The following is an 18,396-nucleotide window of genomic DNA, read 5'->3' as shown; positions in this document are numbered from 1 at the left end:
CAGCTGTAAATCTGATTTTTATTCTATTATATGTGGTCCATCTCTTCTAATAGCTTTTAACAATTTTTTAATATGATTTTGTGCAGTTTCTTTGGAATATATTTGGGAGGTTGTTTTTTTTTTTTTTAATTTGTCCCTCTCTTGATATGCTTTTTCAGTATGAAGACTTTTGTCTTTCATTCTTTTTTTGGAGGGGGGGCACACCCAATGCATATGAAGGTTCCCAGGCCAGGGGCAAATTGGAGCTGCAGCTGCGACCTACACCACAGCCACAGCAACACTAGATCTGAGCCACATCTTCTACCTACACCACAGCTCACAGCAACACTGGATCCTTAACCCACTGAGTGAGGCCAGGGATCGAACCCACATCCTCATGGATCCTAGTTGGGTTTGTTAACCACTGAGCCATGAAGGGAACACCTGTATTTCTTTAATTCTTATAAAAGTTAATGATTATTTATTAATTTATTAATGATTTATTATTTCTTCGAATATTGCCTTTTTTATACTCTCTCTTTCCAAAATTTCTGTTAGACATCTGTTAGATGTTACAGCAGCTTAATCCATCTTCAGTATCTCGTATGTACTCTTCAAATTCTCAATGAAGCCAGCTCTCTGGTTCTAGGTCATTTTCTTAGTTCTGTCATTCAGCTCACCAGTATTCTATTTCACTGGATCCAGTTTACATGTAGTAGTTAATATCCAGTTATTTATTGAGATATTTCAAATGCTATTCATGCCTAAGGTTTAAACTAGGTTTTCATACCTATATTTTCTTAAATCTCTACCTGCTTTGTTTTAAAACCTGCAATAATGCTAATAGGTGCTATCTTATCCCTTAATTCTCTGAGTATTTTAAAAATTTAATAAACCTTATTGAGGAATAATCTACATACAATAACATTTCAAGTATATACAGCACAATAAGATCTGACAAATATATTCATCCATGTAACCACCATTCCCTTCCAGATATACATTTCTGTGACCCTAGAATGTTTCCTTGCACCCATACAGTAGTTGAAGTTTCCTATTCGCACTGTCATGAAACCATTGCTCTGATTTCTATCAGTATAAATTAGCTTTGCCTATTCTAGAACTTCATATAAATATGATCATGAAGGATGTATTTTTCTATGTTTAGCTTCCTTCACTCAGCAGAATGTTTTTGAGGTTCACTTATGTTGTTGCATGTGTTACTCTTCATTACATTCTATTGCATTGTAAGAGTACGACACATTTGTTTATTCATTCTCCTGTTGAGGGACATTTGGATTATTTGTTATTATGAATAAATCTACTGTGAACATTCATGCATAAATCTTTTTCTGGACATATATCTTTATTTCTCTCAGATGAATACCTAGCAGTAGAATTACTGAGTCTTATAATGAGTGGGTGTTTAATGTTAAAATAAACTACTAGGAGTTCCCGTCGTGGCGCAGTGGTCAACGAATCCGACTAGGAACCATGAGGTTGCAGGTTCGGTCCCTGCCCTTGCTCAGTGGGTTAACGATCCGGCGTTGCTGTGAGCTGTGGTGTAGGTTGCAGACGCGGCTCGGATCCCGCGTTGCTGTGGCTCTGGCGTAGTCGGGTGGCTAAAGCTCCGATTGGACCCCTAGCCTGGGAACCTCCATATGCCGCGGGAGCGGCCCTAGAAAAGACAAAATAAATAAAAATTTAAAAAAATAAAATAAAATAAACTACTAAACTATATTGTAGAATAAATATACAACTTAGCACTTCCATAAGAAATACATCAGCACTAAATCCGCTCCGCATCCTGACTAATACTAGGTATTGTCAGTCTTTTTCAGTTTTAGCCATTATAGTGAATGTAAAGTGGTGTATCATTTGGTTTTAAATTTGCATTTCCCTGTGATAATACTGAGCATCTTTCTGTATGCTGCTTGGCCATTCATATGTTTTCTTTTAGAGTTGTCCAAGCCTTATGCCCATTTTTTTTTCAACTGACTTTATTTATCTCCTTAATATGGAGTTTTAAGTTTTGGATACAAGTCCTTTGTCAGATATATGTATTGCAAATATTGTCTCCCCGTCTGTCGTGTAACCTTTCACTTTCTTCATAGTGTTTTGGAAACACAAAAGATTTTAATTTTTGAAAAAGTTTATAGGAGTATTAACTTACAAAGTTGCATTAGTTTCAGGTGTACAGCAAAGTAAAAGAGTTATATATACATTCCTTTTTAGATTCTTTTGCTGTATAGGTTATTATAGAGTATTGAGTACATTTCCCTGTGCTATACAGAAGGTCCTCATTACCTATCTGTTTTATATATAGTAGTGAGTATATGTCAATCCCAACCTCCTAATTTTTCCCCCTTCCCATGTTTCCCCTTTGGTAACCATGTTTGGTTTTGAAATCTGAGCCTATTTTCTGTTTTTGTATGTTCTTTTGCATCATTTTATTAGATTCCACATATTAGTGATTTCATATGATATTTGTCTTTGTCTGACTTACTTCACTTAGTATAATTTTTAGGTCCATCCATGTTGCTGCTAATGGCATTATTTTGTTCTTTTTTATGTCTGAGTAGTACTTCATTGAATATATGCACCATAGTTTTCTTTTTTTTTTTTTCCCAACAACATCCATGGCATATGGAAATTCCTGGGCCAGGAATCAAACCAAGCTGCAGCTGTGGTGATGCCAGATCCTTAACCCACTGCAGTGGGCCAGGGATCAAACCTGTGCTGCCACAGATACAATGTTGGATCCTTAACCTGCTATGTCATGATGGGAGCTCCTCACATATTCTTTATCCAGTTCTGTTGATGGGCATTTAGGAACCACCATACTGTTCTCCATAGCGGTTGCACTAGCTTACATCTCCACCAACAGTGTAGGAGGGTTCCCTTTTCTCCACACCCTCTCCAGCATTTATTATTTGTAGACTTCTTGATGATAGCCATTCTGACTGGTGTGAAGTGATGCCTCAATGTAGTTTTGATTTGCATTTCTCTAATAATTAGTGATGTTGAGCATCTTTTCATGTGCTTTTTGGCCATCTGTCTTCTAATAGATCTGACCATTTTTTAATTGGGTTGTTTGGTTTTTTCATATAAAACTGTATGAGGTGTTTGTTTATTTTGGAGATTAATCTCTTGTTAGTTCGTTTGCAAAGATTTTTCTCCTATTGTGTGCTGTCTTTTTGTTTTGTCTATGGTTTCCTTCACTGTGCAAAAGCTTTTTTTTTCTTTTTTTCTTTTTTTTTGTCTTTTGTTGTTGTTGTTGCTATTTCTTCGGCCGCTCCCGCGGCATATGGAGGTTCCCAGGCTAGGGGTTGAATCGGAGCTGTAGCCACTAGCCTACGCCAGAGCCACAGCAACGCGGGATCCGAGCCGCGTCTGCAACCTACACCACAGCTCACAGCAACGCCGGATCGTTAACCCACTGAGCAAGGGCAGGGACCGAACCCGCAACCTTATGGTTCCTAGTCGGATTCGTTAACCACTGCGCCACGACGGGAACTCCGCAAAAGCTTTCTTTAATTAGGCCCCATTTATTTTTGTTTTGTTTTGTTTTTCTTTTCATTACTCCAGGAGATAGATCAAAAAAGATACTGCTGTAATTTATGTCAAAGAATATTCTGCCTGGGGTTCCCGTCGTGGCTCAGTAGTTAACGAATCTGACTAGGAACCATGAGGTTGCAGGTTTGATCCCTGGCCTCGCTCAGTGGGTTAAGGATCTGGCATTGCCGTGAGCTGTGGTATAGGTCGCAGATACAGCTCGGATCCTGTGTTGCTGTGGCTGTGGTATAGGCCGGAGGCTACAGCTCCAATTGGACCCCTAGCCTGGGAACTTCCATATGCTGTGGGTGCGGCCCTAGAAAATGCAAAAAAAAAAAAAAATGTTCTGCCTGTGTTTTCTTCTGAGTTACTATAAAGTATCCAGCCTTACATTTAGAGCTTTAATCCATTTTGAGTTTCTTTTTATGTATATTAGAGTGTTCTAATTTCATTCTTTTACATGTAGCTGACCAACTTAAAAGATTTTGATTTCGATGGAGTCAAATTTATCAGTTTTTTTAGGCTTATGCTTTTGGTATGTCGTATCTATGAATTCATTGCCTAACCCAGGGTTATGTGGGTATTCTCATACATTTTCCTCTAAAAGATTGACAGTTTTTGCTCTTACATTTAAGTTTATAATTAATTTGAGTAAATTTCCTGTATAGTGTAAGGTAGGGTCTAAATTCATCTTTCTGCATATGGATATCCAGTTGTCCCAGCAACATTTATTGGAAAAAATATCCTTTCCCAGTTAAATTGCCTTGGTAATTCTTCACCAAAAAACTGACCATAAATATAAGAGTTTATTTCTAGATTCTCTATTCTGTTCCAGTGGTCTATAGGCCTATCCTTATGTCAGTACCATACTGTTTGATTACCATTATATTAAGGCCTCTGTATTCTATCTCAAAATTCTTTTGAACTGATCTGGGTCTTTTGCAATTCCATGTCAATCAGGATTAGCTTATCAGTGTCTACAAAAAATCTGCTGAGATTCGGACAGAGAATACACTGAATATATAGATCAATTTGGGGATAAATGCTGTCTTAATATTTAGTCATCCAATCCATGAACATGGAATGTCTCTTATTGATTTATATTTCATTTCTCTCAGCAACGTTTTAAATTTTTCAGCAAATGTCTTGTTCTTTTGTTAAATTTATCCCTAACAATTTTTTTGTTCTTTGTGAAATGAATTTTTAATTTTCATTTTCAGATTATTCATTACTAAGGTACAGAAACAAAACAGATTTTAAAAATTTAGATACAATTCCCATACCATGAAATTCATCCTTTTAAAGTGTAAAATTTGGAGTTCCCACTGTGGCTCAGCAGTAACAAACGTGACTAGTATCCGTGAGGACTTGGATTCAATCCCTGGCCCTGTTCAGTGGGTTAAGGATCCAGCATTGCCATGAGCTGTAGCGTAGGTTGCAGACGTGGCTCTGGTGTTGCTGTGGCTGTGGCATAGGCCAGCAGCTGCAGCTCTGATTGGACCTCTTGCCTGGGAACTTCCATATGCCATGGATGTGGCCCTAAAAAGACAAGTATAAAATGTAGTGGGTTTAGTATATTCACAGTGGTCTGTAGAATATGCACAGTTGTGCAATCATCATCACCATTTAATTCCAGAACATTTTCATCACTTCCAAAAGAAACTCTTCCTCCAGTAGCAACCACTCTCCATTCCTCTCCCTGCTGAGCTCCTCACCACTACTAATTTACATTATCTCTACAGATTTGCTTCTCTGGTAATTTTATATATATGAAATCATATATGCCCTTTTTGTCAGGCTTATTTCACTTAGCATGTTTTCAAGGTTCTTCCACAGTATAGCATGTATTAGTATTTCCTTTTTATGGCATTATATAAATATACTATATTGCATTATAGAAATATACCATATTTACAAATGATTTTTATAAATTGTGTTATATAAATTATATATATTGCATTATATAAATTGCATATATAATATTGCATTATATAAATATACCATATTTACAATTGATTTTTGTAAACTGACTTGATATACTGTGACCTTCCTTTAACTCATTTCTTAGTTCTAGATAGATGGGGGGGGTGAGATGGAGGAAGTGTGAATTTTTTAGGATTTTTTGCATCATGTCCTCTGCAGATGAAGATAGTTTTATGTATTCCTTTCGAACGTAGTTGCTTTTCATTTCCTGACTTTGTTCTGTTGCATTGACTAAAACTTCCAAAACAATACAGAAAAAAAAGTTGCAAGAGTGGACATCTTTACCTTGTACCTGATCTTAAGAGGAAAATATTCAGTCTTTTCCCATTACCTACACTGTGAATTTTAGCTGGCTTTTATCAAGTTAATGAAGTTCCCTTTTATTTTCTAGTCTTTTGAGAGGTTTTTTTTTTTAATCATGAATGGGTATTGGATTTTGTCATATGCTTTTTCTGTGCCTATTGAGAAAATTTTGTCTTTTTTCTCATTATTATGATAATGTTAAATTAGTTTTCTAATGTTAAACCAGCTGTATATTCCTTAGATAAATTCCACTTGGTCAGGGTAAATAATCCCTTCATGTTGCTTGGTTTGGTTTGCTAATAACTTCAAGAGGAATGTTAATTTGTAGCTTTCTCTTTATGTGATGTCTTTGTCTGACTTTGGTATCAGAGTTATACTGGCTTCATAGAATGAGTTAGGAACCATTCCCTCTTTTCTGAAAGATTGGTATTATTTCTTCTTTAAATATTTAAGCATATGTAGAAACACAATTGATTTTTTCATATTGACCTTATATCTTGTGGTCTTGTTAAGCTCATTAGTTCTAATCAGTTTTGTTTGTTCATTTTGTGAATTCCTTAGAGTTTTTAACATACAGAATTCTTCTCTTGTGATGTCTTAGTGTGGTTTGGTTTCAAGGTAATATTAGCCTCACTGAATTAGTTGGGAAGTTTTCCTTCCTCTGTTTTCTGATAAGGACTATGAAAGACAGTTACTATTTACTCTTTGAAAATTTGGTAGAATTTACCAGTGAAGCCATCTATGCCTGGGCTTTCCTTTGTAGCAAGATTTTTAATTAGTATTTTTTTTTCTTGTTTGGCCGCACCCTCGGCGTATGGAAGTTTCCAGACCAGGGATCAAATCCAAGCCACAGCTGTGACATAGGCCACACCACAGAACCACTGCACCACAGAAACTCCTAATTACTAATTTAATTTCTTTAATTAGTATGTATCTATAGGAATTTTAAATTTCTTTTTGAGTCAATTTGTGTTTTTCTAGAAATTTTATCTAAATTATCTAATTTCTTGGTATGATGTTGGTTATTCTATTTCCTTAGTCCTTTTACTTTCTGTAAGGTCAGTAGTTATGTCCTCACTTTCATTTCTAATCTTGTTAATTTGTGTCTTCTTTTTTCTTTGTCAAATTGGCTAAAAACATCAATTTTGTTGCCAGATTTCCAAGAACCAACTTTTGACTTTTTTGAGTTTTTCTGTTGTTTTTGTTTTTTGTTTCATTAATTTTTACTCTAATATGAAATATTTCCTTCCTTCTGCTTGCTTTGGATTTAATATGCTCTTCTTTTTTAGTTTCTTAAGGTAGAAGCTTATGTTATTGATTTAAGATGCTCCTTTTTTCTTTCTTTTTTTCTTTTTTTTTTTTGTCTTTTTGTCTTGTTGTTGTTGTTGTTGCTATTTCTTGGGCCGCTCCCACGGCATATGGAGGTTCCCAGGCTAGGGGTTGAATCGGAGCTGTAGCCACCAGCCTACGCCAGAGCCACAGCAACTCGGGATCCGAGCCGCGTCTGCAACCTACACCACAGCTCACAGCAACGCCAGATCGTTAACCCACTGAGCAAGGGCAGGGACTGAACCCGCAACCTCATGGTTCCTAGTCGGATTCGTTAACCACTGCGCCACGACGGTAACTCCAAGATGCTCCTTTTTTCTATAGGCACTTTTCTTCTGTTTTAGTATAACTGACATATGTTAGTTTCAGGTGTATAATATAATGATTCAATATTTGCATGTATAGCACAATGTAAATCTAGTTAACCTCCATCGCCATGATAGTTCCAGACTTTTTTTTCTCATGATGAGAACTTGTAAGATCTTCACTCTTAGTACCTTTCAAATATGTACTACAGTATCATTAACTATAGTCTCTATGTTGTACATCACATCCCCATGACTTACTTATTTTATAACTGGGAGTTTGGACCTTTTGACACCCTTTACCCACCCTTACCCCACCTCTGTCACCACCAATCTGTCCTGTGCCTAAAAGCTTGAGGTTTTTTTCTATAGGTATTTAAAGCTGTAAGTTTTCCTCTAAGCGCCACTTTAGCTACCTCCTAAAATTTTTGATATCCTGCTTTTCCCTTTTCATTCAATTAAAAATATTTTCTAACTTCTCTTGTAGATTTGTTCTTTAACCCATCAGTTATTTAGAAGGGCACTGTGTAGTTTCCAAATGCTTGGGGATATCCCAAGTTTATGTCCATTGTTGATTTCTAATAATTCCAGCATGTTTGTAGTGTGTTTATAATTTCGATCCTTTTAGATTTATGAGACTTGTTTTATATATTCTTGAAGAGTATATATTCTGCTGTCATTGGGTAGAACCAATTAGGTCAAAGTTGGTTGAAAGCATTGTTCAGGTCTTTAATATCCTTGCTGACTTTCTGACTAGGTGTTCTATGAAGTACTGAGAGTAGGGTATTGAAGTCTCCAGCTACAAGTGTTGTGTTTCCTATTTCTCCTTTCAATTCTATCAAATTTTGCTTCATGTACTTAAAGGCTTGGCTGTTAGATGTGTATACATTTATAATTGCTTTATTTTCCTAAAGAATTAACCTTTTAAAATCATTATTGAGGACTTCCCATCATGGCTCAGTGGTTAATGAACCTGACTAGAATCCATGAGGATGCTGCGGATTGGATTCCTGGCCTCAGTCAGTGGGTAAAGGATCTGGCGTTGCCGTGAGCTGTGGTGTAGATCAAAGATGCGGCTCAGATCCCTCGTAGCTGTGGCTGTGGCATAGACTGGCAGCTACAGCTCTGATTCAACCCCTAGCCCAGGAACCTCCATATGCAGCAGGTTCGGCCCTAAAAAGACAAAAGATAATAAATAAATAAATAAATAAAATCATTATTGACGTGTCTTTTTGTTTCTAGTAGTATTCTCTGTCTTAAGGTATATTTTGTCTGAGTTTTTGGCTGCCTTAGCTCTTAATTTTTGTGCCCTCTCATATCTCCACTGCATTTGCTTTCTGACTCATAGTCAGGGATGTGTGCATAGATAGCATGGGCCTCCTCTGGTTTCTCCTGCATGAATATGTGGAGAGTTTATTAGGATTTCCTGATTTATTTCCATCTCCTTGATAAATTTCTGGATAGTCTGCCAATCCATTTTTTTGTGTGTGTGCCAGCTAATACTGAAATGTCAGACTATCTGAACCACTGTTTTTCCTGTTCATATGCCACTGAGTTTGCTACTGTTATTGACAATGCTGTTGGATAGAGAGTTCATCGAAGTTTCTTTCCAAATCTACAGAGCCCTCTCCAGTAGTGAAGCTACTAGTTTCACAGCTTGTCCCTTTAAGTTGAACAGACTCTTATAGTTCCTAACTCAAAGTTCTAGTGATTTTTCATGAATAACTGCTACTCCACTTGTTCTGTACCTTTAGCGAATTTTCAGAACCTTGAAATGGTTGCTTTTGACCATTATATCCAGTTTATTATTGCTTCGGGGAAAGATTTGTCATCTTAATTTTGGCATCAATATTATGCTGACCTATAAAGTGAATTGAAAATGCTACTATTTTTTTTAGAAAAGGTTTCTGTGGCTTATTTCTTTCACAAATGCATGTTTTTCCACCTGGGTCTAGAGACTTCTTTGTGAGAGTTTCTTGATTCAGTTTCTTTACAAGTTTTAGAACAATTCAGATTTTTGAGGATTTTTGTCCATTTCATCTAGGTTACAGAATTTATTGGCATAAAATTGCTCATGTTATTCTGTTACTAGTCTTTTAATGCCTTAGGATTTGCAGTAATTATCTTTTTCATTCCTGATATTTCTAATTTGTATTTTCTTGCTTTTTTTCTTAACTAAAATCAGTAGAGGGCTTATTTATTAATTATTACCCTTTTAAAAGAATCAACTTTTGGAGTTCCTGTCGTGGCGCAGTGGTTAACGAATCCGACTAGGAACCATGAGGTTGCGGGTTCAGTCCCTGCCCTTGCTCAGTGGGTTAACGATCCGGCGTTGCTGTGAGCTGTGGTGTAGGTTGCAGACGCGGCTCGGATCCTGTGGCTCTGGCGTAGGCCGGTGGCTAAAGCTCCGATTCAACCCCTAGCCTAGGAACTTCCATGTGCCGTGAGAGCGGCCTGAGAAATGGCAAAAAAAAAAAAGAGAATCAACTTTTGGATTTGTTCCTTTTCCCTTTTATTTACCTACTTTCTGTTTCACTGATTTTGCTTTTAATTATTTCTTTCATCCTACTTTGGGCTTAACTTATTTTTCTTTCTTAGAATCTTGAGCTAAAAACTTGGGTTATTCATTTTAAAGGTTTCTTTGTTTCTAAAATAGCTCTTTAAAGCTATAAATTTCTTTGTAAGAACTACTTAGCTGCATCCACATATTTGTATATTTTGTATTTTTGTTATCATGTAGTTCAAAATACCTTTTGATTTTCCTTGTAATTTAATATATAGAACAGTGTTGTTTAATTGTTTATTTGGGTACTGATTTCTAATTTAATTCTATCATGATCAGAGCATACTCTGTAAGATTTAATCTTTTGAACAATATTATTTTATGGCCCACCATACAATCTGTCCTTGTGAACATTCCATATGCACTTGAGAAGGATATGTACTCTGCATTTGTTGGGTGTAGCATCGGATCTTTTACATTTTTGGTTATTTTCTAATTGTTTTATTAATATCTAATGATAACTGTGGATTCACCTAGTCCTCTCTAGGTTTAGCAGTTTTTCTTCATACATTTTGAAATTCTGTTAGATGTTGACTTATTTATAATTGTTATATCTTCCTGGTATACTGTGTTATGGACTGAACTGTGTCCTCCTCAAATTCATAATGTTGAAGCCCTCATCTGCAACATGATTACATTTGCAGACAGAGCCTTTAAGGTGGAGATTAAGATAATGAGGTCATAAGAGTAGAGTCATTACCTAATATGACTGGTATTCTTGTAAGAAGAAGAGATCAGAGATCTCTCTACCTGTGTATGTGCACCCAGGAGAATGGCTGGTGAGGATATAGTAAGCTGGGAAAAGTGGCCTCATCAGCAGCCAGCCCTGATGGCAGCTTGATTTTGGACTTCTAGCTTCCAGAACTGTGAGAAAATAAATGTCTGCTGTTTAAGCCACACAGTCTGTGGTATTTGGTTATGGCAGCCTCAGCTAAGGCAAACTGCCTATTTATCACTAAAAAATACTCCTCTTTCCTAATGATCAACTCCATGTCTTGAAGTTTGTCTCAAATTAATATAACCATGTCAGCTTATTGTGTACATGGTATATAACTTTCTGTTCTTTTAGTTTCAACCAAATTGTGACTTTATATTTAGAGTGGATATCTTCCATATAATATATAGTTGGGGTCTTGCTTTTTTTAATCCAGTTTGCATTTTATCTTTTTTTTTTTTGTCTGCATCCACAGCATATGAAGGTTCCCGGCTCAGGGATCACATCTGCGCCACAGCAGCAACTCCAGATCTTTAACCCACTGAGCTGGGCCAAGGATCGAACCTGTGCCTCAGCAGCTACCTGAGCTGCTGCAGAGACAATGCCAGATCCTTAACCTGCCCTGCCACAGAGGGAACTCCCACTTTATACATTTTTTAATCCATTCCATTTACATTTATTTTAATTATTGACATGGTTGGGTTGAAATCTAATATCTTGCTATTATTTCCATGTGTCCCTCCTTTTTTTGGGGGGGTCCTTTCTTGTTCATTTCCTTTTTTCATTGATTTTCCTCTCTTAGTTTGGGTTAATCGAATATTTGTTCGTGCTCCATTTTATTTCCCCTATTGGCATCTTAGCTTATTCTTCTTAAAAATTTTTGTTTTCTTTTTATGGCCACACCTGCAGCATATGGAAGTTCCCAGGCTAGGGGTCAAATTGGAACTGTAGGTACAGGCCTACACCACAGCCACAGCAACGATGGATTTGAGACACATCTGCAACTTATGCCACAGCTTGCAGGAACACCAGATCCTTGGCCCACTGAGCAGGGCCAGGGATTGAACCTGCATCCTCATAGAGACCATATTGTGTTCTTAACCCACTGAGCCACAACGGGAACTCCCTAATAATTTTTTTTAATGCTTGCTCTAGGGACAGTAATGTGTATTCTTAACCTATCAACGTCTCGTTAGAGTCAGTATTTTACCACATCATACTTCCCTCTTTATAATTCTTACTTCTCTCTCGATATCTGACACTTCACAAAGGTAACTTTATAACAGTATAATTCCATTTATATTCACCCATCCTTTGAGCTGTGTTTGTCTCATCTTCACTTCTCCAAATATAAACTCCATTTGGTACATTTTTTGGTTTAATCAGTCAATTATCTTTTAGGGAAATCACACAAAAAAATAGACTTTTACATTTACTGACTTATTTAGTTTCCAGTGTTATCTCCCCCATCACAAAGATTCCAACTGTCTCGTCTGCCCTGAACTCTGATCTCTGTTACTCAGCACAATGGAACCATCATTGTTTGTTTGGATTCTAGCTGACATTTCCATAGTCAGTTATCCCCAGACAGGAAGCCAGAGTAAACAGGCGTTCATCTTATGAGTTTCTTTTTTCTCAGAAATTGTAGATATGTGCTGCCTGTTAACCAGTGCCTCAAGAGACACTCGGCATGGGGTTTCAAAGCCAGAATAGAATAAGGAAAGCATCAACCTGGAAGGAAGCCTGGTATAAGATATTGAAACTGAAGCAAAATAAGGAGGGTGTCTGTGTAGGAAGACAGCATGTTGTACGGTAGGAGCCCAAGAAGGGCGAAGAGAACATCTAAGCAGTCTTTTTGACCCTGAAGGGTGTGGTTCCTTAATTTAATCGAAATAGCTTTAATGTTTTGACATTTAAACTGGTATTTGCTCTTCAACTGGCAAATGGTCATTATCAAGATTCAAGGGTTTCCTTCTCCTATGTTATTGATAATTTTTATAAGGTATGGTTTTATAATTTTATCAAGTACCTTTTCAGCATTTATTGGTTTGATCATATTTTTTCCTTTAATTCACTGTTAGACATATTAATATTTACAGATATTGACCCATCTTTGCATTCCTAGAGTAAGTTTTACTTGACTGTTTTTTAAAAAATCAACTCAAAGTACATAAAACTAAAATAGAATTGGGTTAGATATTTTTATGATTTTTTTATTGTAAAACTTTAAATAAAAGACATAATTAGGAGTTCCCGTCGTGGCGCAGCGGTTAACGAATCTGACTAGGAACCATGAGGTTGCGGGTTTGGTCCCTGCCCTTGCTCAGTGGGTTAACAATCCGGCGTTGCCGTGAGCTGTGGTGTAGGTTGCAGACGCGGCTCGGATCCCGCGTTGCTGTGGCTCTGGCATAGGCCGGTGGCTACAGCTCCAATTCGACCCCTAGCCTGGGAACCTCCATATGCCGTGGGAGCGGCCCAAGAAATAGCAAAAAGAAAAAAAAAAAAGACATAATTAAAAAGGAAAGTCTTCCTTCAAATCATTGTATTAACTTTGAATTTTAAAACAATATTTTAGAAGAAATAAACCTAAGGATATAAACTCCAGCATGATTATAAATATAAATAAACCTAAGAATATAATCTCCAGCCAAGTAGTAGGTCATTAGTTAAAGTGGGGGGGGGGGCTGTATTCCTATATAGCAGTGATAACTCAAAGACACTTAAGTTCAAAGGCAAGTAATATATATAATTAAATACTAAATTCAGGTTTAACATCAATTCTATCTTATGACAAGAGATTTATTCAAAGTAAATAATAAAATGATAAAGACTAAAGGAAGATCTAAATAAAATTTCTAGCTATAACACTAAAATCGGTTAAAATGACAAATGATTTAGATGTGATTATAAAGTAATAAGCAGAGCCTAGCATCCACTAAATATTCAATTTCAGTTCTCCCTATATCTAATTTAATATAAAGTTACAATGCAATACTAATTAAATCCTTCATGAGTATTTTATAAAATTTCATACAAGTGAAAATACGGTTTATCTGAAAAAGTAGACACAAATACGAAATAACGTATGTTGTTTAATGAATACTAGTAGATGTGTCCTAAAGATTTTCAAAACAGCATGAAAACCACATGATATTAAGTCAAATATAGAAAAATGGTTCAAAGTAGGCTCCATAGCAAAAGAACTTAAGTATCCTCACACCATATACTATTTTAAAAGTCTAGTAAATAAACTAGACTTTAAATTTTAAAAAAAGTCTAGTAAGTTAAAAAGTTAAATATGCAAATTCCATTAAAAAGTTATGAAGAAAAATATTATAATAGTCCATCTTTCTAAAGAAATGACTAATAGGAGTTCCTGTCGTGGCTCAGTGGTTAACAAATATGACTAGGAACCATGAGGTTGCGGGTTCGATCCCTGGCATTGCTTGGTGGGTTAAGGATCTGGTGATGTTGTGAGCTGTGGTGTAGGTCCCAGATGTGGCTCAGATCTGGCATTGCTGTGGCTGTGGTGTAGGCCGGTGGCTATAGATCCGATTAGACCCCTAGCCTGGAACCTCTATATGCTATGGGTGTGGCCCTAGAAAAGACAAAAAAAAAAAAAAAAGAAATGAAATGACTAATAAAGAAATGAAGGTCAAAAGTGAAATGGTCGTGGCTCAGTGGAAATGAATCTGACTAGCATCCATGAGGATGCAGGTTTGATCCCTGGCCTCGCTTAGTGGGTTAAGGATCCGGCATTGCTGTGAGTTGTGGTGTAGGTCGCAGACGCAGCTCAGATCTGATGTTGCTGTGGCTGTGGTGTAGGCCGGCAGCTGTAGCTCCGATTAGACCCCTAGCCTGGGAACCTTCATATGCTGAGGGAGTGTCCCCAGAAAAGGCAAAAAAAAAGACAAAAAAATATATATATATGCTACACAGTAAATACCAAAGGAAAGCAGGGGAATGGGAAACATTTGTATGACATTCATAATCTATAAAGAGATCCTAATTATAATATAGAGACAACTAAGAGAAAATATATAGTCAGCACACTTAAACCTCACAGGAAGTCATCAAATTAATTAAATCATTACCTAAGGATAAAATTTAAGATCTAGTGCTGCCTACCTCTCCATTATCACTAGCACTTCTCCCTGGTACGCCATCCTTCAATCACCTTGACCTTTTTCTAGTTCTAAGAACATACCACTTTCCTTTAAAACATAAAGATCTCTTCCTCTTCAGGGCTTTTGCATATGCTTCTAGTTACCTATCTGGAAGCTTTTTTCCTCATTCTTCACATAGTTGATTCTTAAGGCTTCAAGTCTTAGATCTACCCTATCTGATAACCCTACCTAAAGTGAATCCCCCTTATAATGTTCCATGTCAGCATCCCGTTGTCTTCCTTAGAGTACTTATCACCTTCTGTAGTTATTTTGTTTATTTGTTTTTTTAAAAATTACCCTCATTAGAGTACTGAACGTCTTATTCACCTCATATTTCCAAGTCCAGTGTCTCAATTAATATTTGTTTAATATGGGGTCAATTAATATTTGTTTAATAAATAAACACTGAAAACCCAAGTATCAGATAATAATTATTCAATTATGATATATTAAAACAAGGAAATACTATATAACTATATATAACTATTCAAATTGACAAGTATGGAAGTAGTAAAAGAAAATATCTCTACGGGGAGTTTCTATTGTGGCTCAGCAATTAACGAATCTGACTAGTATCCATGAGGACACAGGTTCAATCCCTGGCCTCCCTCAGTGGGTTAAGGATCTGGCATTGCCATGAGCTGTGGTGTAGGTAGCAAACATGGCTTTGCTCCAGTGCTGCTGTGGCTGTGGCATAGGCTGGCAGCTATAGCTCCAATTCAACCCCTAACCTGGGAACCACCATATGCCACAGGTGTGGCCCTAAAAAGACAAAAAAAAAAAAAGAAAGAAAGAAAGAAAATGTCTGTATGAAATAATGGTCAATGAAAAAGCAGACCAGAAAATAGGATGCACATAAATCATACAATTATGTGAGGAAAGTATATACACATTAAACTTAAAATGACTAGAAAATAATTCTCAGTGATAAAAAGAAACTGAAACAATTAGCAGGATTTTTTTTTTTTTTGTATTTTCTAGAGCCGCACTCACGGCATATGGAGGTTCCCAGGCTAGGGGTCTAATCAGAGCTGTAGCTGCCGGCCTACGCCACAGCCACAGCAACGTGGGATCCAAGCCATGTCTGCGACAACACCACTGCTCACGGCAACGCCAGATCCTTAACCCATTGAGCGAGGCCAGGGATCGAACCCGCAACCTCATGGTTCCCAGTCGGATTCGTTAACCACTGAGACACATTGGGAACTCCTTAGCAGGATTTTTGTAAAGAAAGCAGGTTGACTATACTGTATATGGTCAGTATGATGAAAATATAAAATAATTATAAGTGAGAAAAGAGAGCATAAATATTATATGTAGACTGTGACTATAACTAGGCCAAATCAAATATAGATTGAAAGAAGATACAGAAATAAAAATACTTAATGGCATCAAGATGATAAATATGCATAAAACTTGTCTTTCAAATTTTCTTTTAAGGTCCATATATCATAAACATTTTTGCAGTCCACATGGCTTAGTAATAAACTTTCAAAAACATTTTAAACAAGATAATCTTAGTGGTGGAGAGACACATTAATGGACTGAACATAGCAAAAGGAGTAGATCCAGAGCCCAGATCCATAATAACCTGCAATTGTTTAAGCCAAACACTAAGCATCAACCCTAAGGATCAACTACTACATCCATAAAATAGAGCAAATACTGAAAGAGGGTGAAAAATGATGCTTATTAACAGCTGTTTTAAAGGGTAAAGAAACAATGTAGAAGAGGGAAGGAATGAAATTAATTGACAAAACTGATAAATCCTAACTCCCAGAACAATCTCCCAAGCAATTCCTCAGACCAATAACATAAAACTCACACCATATCCCCAGGAGAAGTCCGAGCTCCCTTCAGTAGAGATCCCTGTGCCTGTGTAACTTGGAAAAGCAGACCTTGAATTCCCAGTGTCAGCTGATGTAAAAGGTGATTCTTGTGTGATGTCAGACTCACTAAATGCACAATTTGGAAGAAGAGAAAACAGAAAAATGCTTATATTTCCTCAAGTTTCTGCAGCATTAACTACTCAGCAATCTATTAGGTGATAAGCATGTATACAAATATATCCACAGAGGCAAAAATAAATGAAGAACTTGAAATGTAAGCATCATAGTAAGGTCCAACCTAATTCTCACAGAATTGATGGCAACCATTCTAATTCTAGACTTAGTTTACAACAAGTACTTTTTTTTTTTTTTGGTCTTTTTTGTTATTGTTGTTGTTGTTGTTGTTATTCCTTGGGCTGCTCCCGCGGCATATGGAGGTTCCCAGGCTAGGGGTTGAATCGGAGCTGTAGCCACCGGCCTACGCCAGAGCCACAGCAACTCCGGATCCGAGCCGCATCTGCAACCTACACCACAGCTCACGGCAACGCCGGATCCTTAACCCACTGAGCAAGGGCAGGGACCAAACCCGCAACCTCATGGTTCCTAGTCGGATTCGTTAACCACTGTGCCACGACGGGAATGCCACAACAAATACTTTTTAACATCCCACTTACAATATCTACCCTTGACAACTAAAGGTATTTCGGAAATACTAAGAATAGTATCTGAACCTGTATTGCACTTTTTCTTTACGAAGCGCTTTCACAGATATTAACCCCATTTTATCCTCACAACATCCCAGTGATATAAATCTCAACCCCTTTTTAAAGACAAATAATTTGAAATTTAGTTCTAGGTTTTGCATTTTTTGGGGGGGGGGGGTGCCGCACCCATGGCATAAGGCAGTTCCCAGGCTAGGGGTGGAAGGCCTACACACCACAGCTCATGGCAACGCCAGGTACTTAACCACTGAGGAGGGCCAGGGATTGAATCCACATCCTCATAGATAGCAGTCAGGTTTGTTTCCACTGAGCCACAATGGGAACTCCTAGTTCTAGATTTTGAAACTAAGTTTTATGACCGTAATTTTTCTATGATACCACATTGCTTCTCAGAACACTCTATGGAGTACAGTATCCTCTGTTCTCTTTCTTAAAATAATAACTGCAGGAGTTCCCTCCATGGCACTGTAAGTTAAGAATCCAACTGCAGTAGCTTAGGTCCCTGCAGGAGGTGTGGGTTCGATCCCTGGCCCAGGAACTTCCACTTGCCACAGATGCAGCCATAAAATTAAAAGTAAATAAATAACTGCAGCTAACATTTATTCAGCATTTACTATATTTTATCTCTTTTATATTCACAACACCTCATTATAAGAGATACTATTATCAGCTAAACAACTTGCCCAATATTACTCAGCTAGTAGGTGGCAAAACCAGGATTAAAAATTAGATCTGTTGGATTCCTCCTGAATGTCCTTTTAACTACTTCATAATGCTGCTTTTCAAAAGTTATAAAAAAGTAAGTATGATCTTGTTTTCATTAGCTGTTACAGAATGAAAGTAGAATGGTACTGAAAATGTGGTAAAAATTTTTGTTTTGTTTCGTTAGTACAAGGTTGATACCAATGCTAAGCCAAAACCCCAAAACTTTTGCCATTATCAAGTGC

The 18,396-nt window shown here is 37.1% G+C and overlaps 2 protein-coding genes across 6 annotated transcripts in view; one reads left to right on the top strand and one right to left on the bottom strand.

Annotated features, from left to right (window-relative positions):
- The window catches only part of FAM149B1 (family with sequence similarity 149 member B1), a 72,738-nt gene that overhangs the window by 49,486 nt on the left and 4,856 nt on the right, over positions 1-18,396 (bottom strand). For 4 of the 5 annotated variants that reach the window (XM_047760716.1, XM_047760720.1, XM_047760717.1 and 1 more), the window contains exon 3: positions 16,724-16,853. The exons of the other annotated variant lie outside the window; for it this stretch is intronic. In XM_047760716.1, the coding sequence (XP_047616672.1) occupies positions 16,724-16,853 (130 nt within the window). The remainder of the gene's footprint in view (positions 1-16,723; positions 16,854-18,396) is intronic. 5 annotated transcript variants of the gene reach the window in all.
- Positions 1-18,396, top strand: part of DNAJC9 (DnaJ heat shock protein family (Hsp40) member C9) — a 78,462-nt gene that overhangs the window by 58,140 nt on the left and 1,926 nt on the right. The gene's annotated exons all lie outside the window — the stretch shown is intronic.

Source organism: Phacochoerus africanus, chromosome 15 (assembly GCF_016906955.1).
Source record: "Phacochoerus africanus isolate WHEZ1 chromosome 15, ROS_Pafr_v1, whole genome shotgun sequence".
Classification (NCBI taxonomy): Eukaryota; Metazoa; Chordata; class Mammalia; order Artiodactyla; family Suidae; genus Phacochoerus; species Phacochoerus africanus.
Note: the sequence above shows the minus strand (reverse complement) of the source record. Positions and strands in the feature narration are given on the sequence as shown.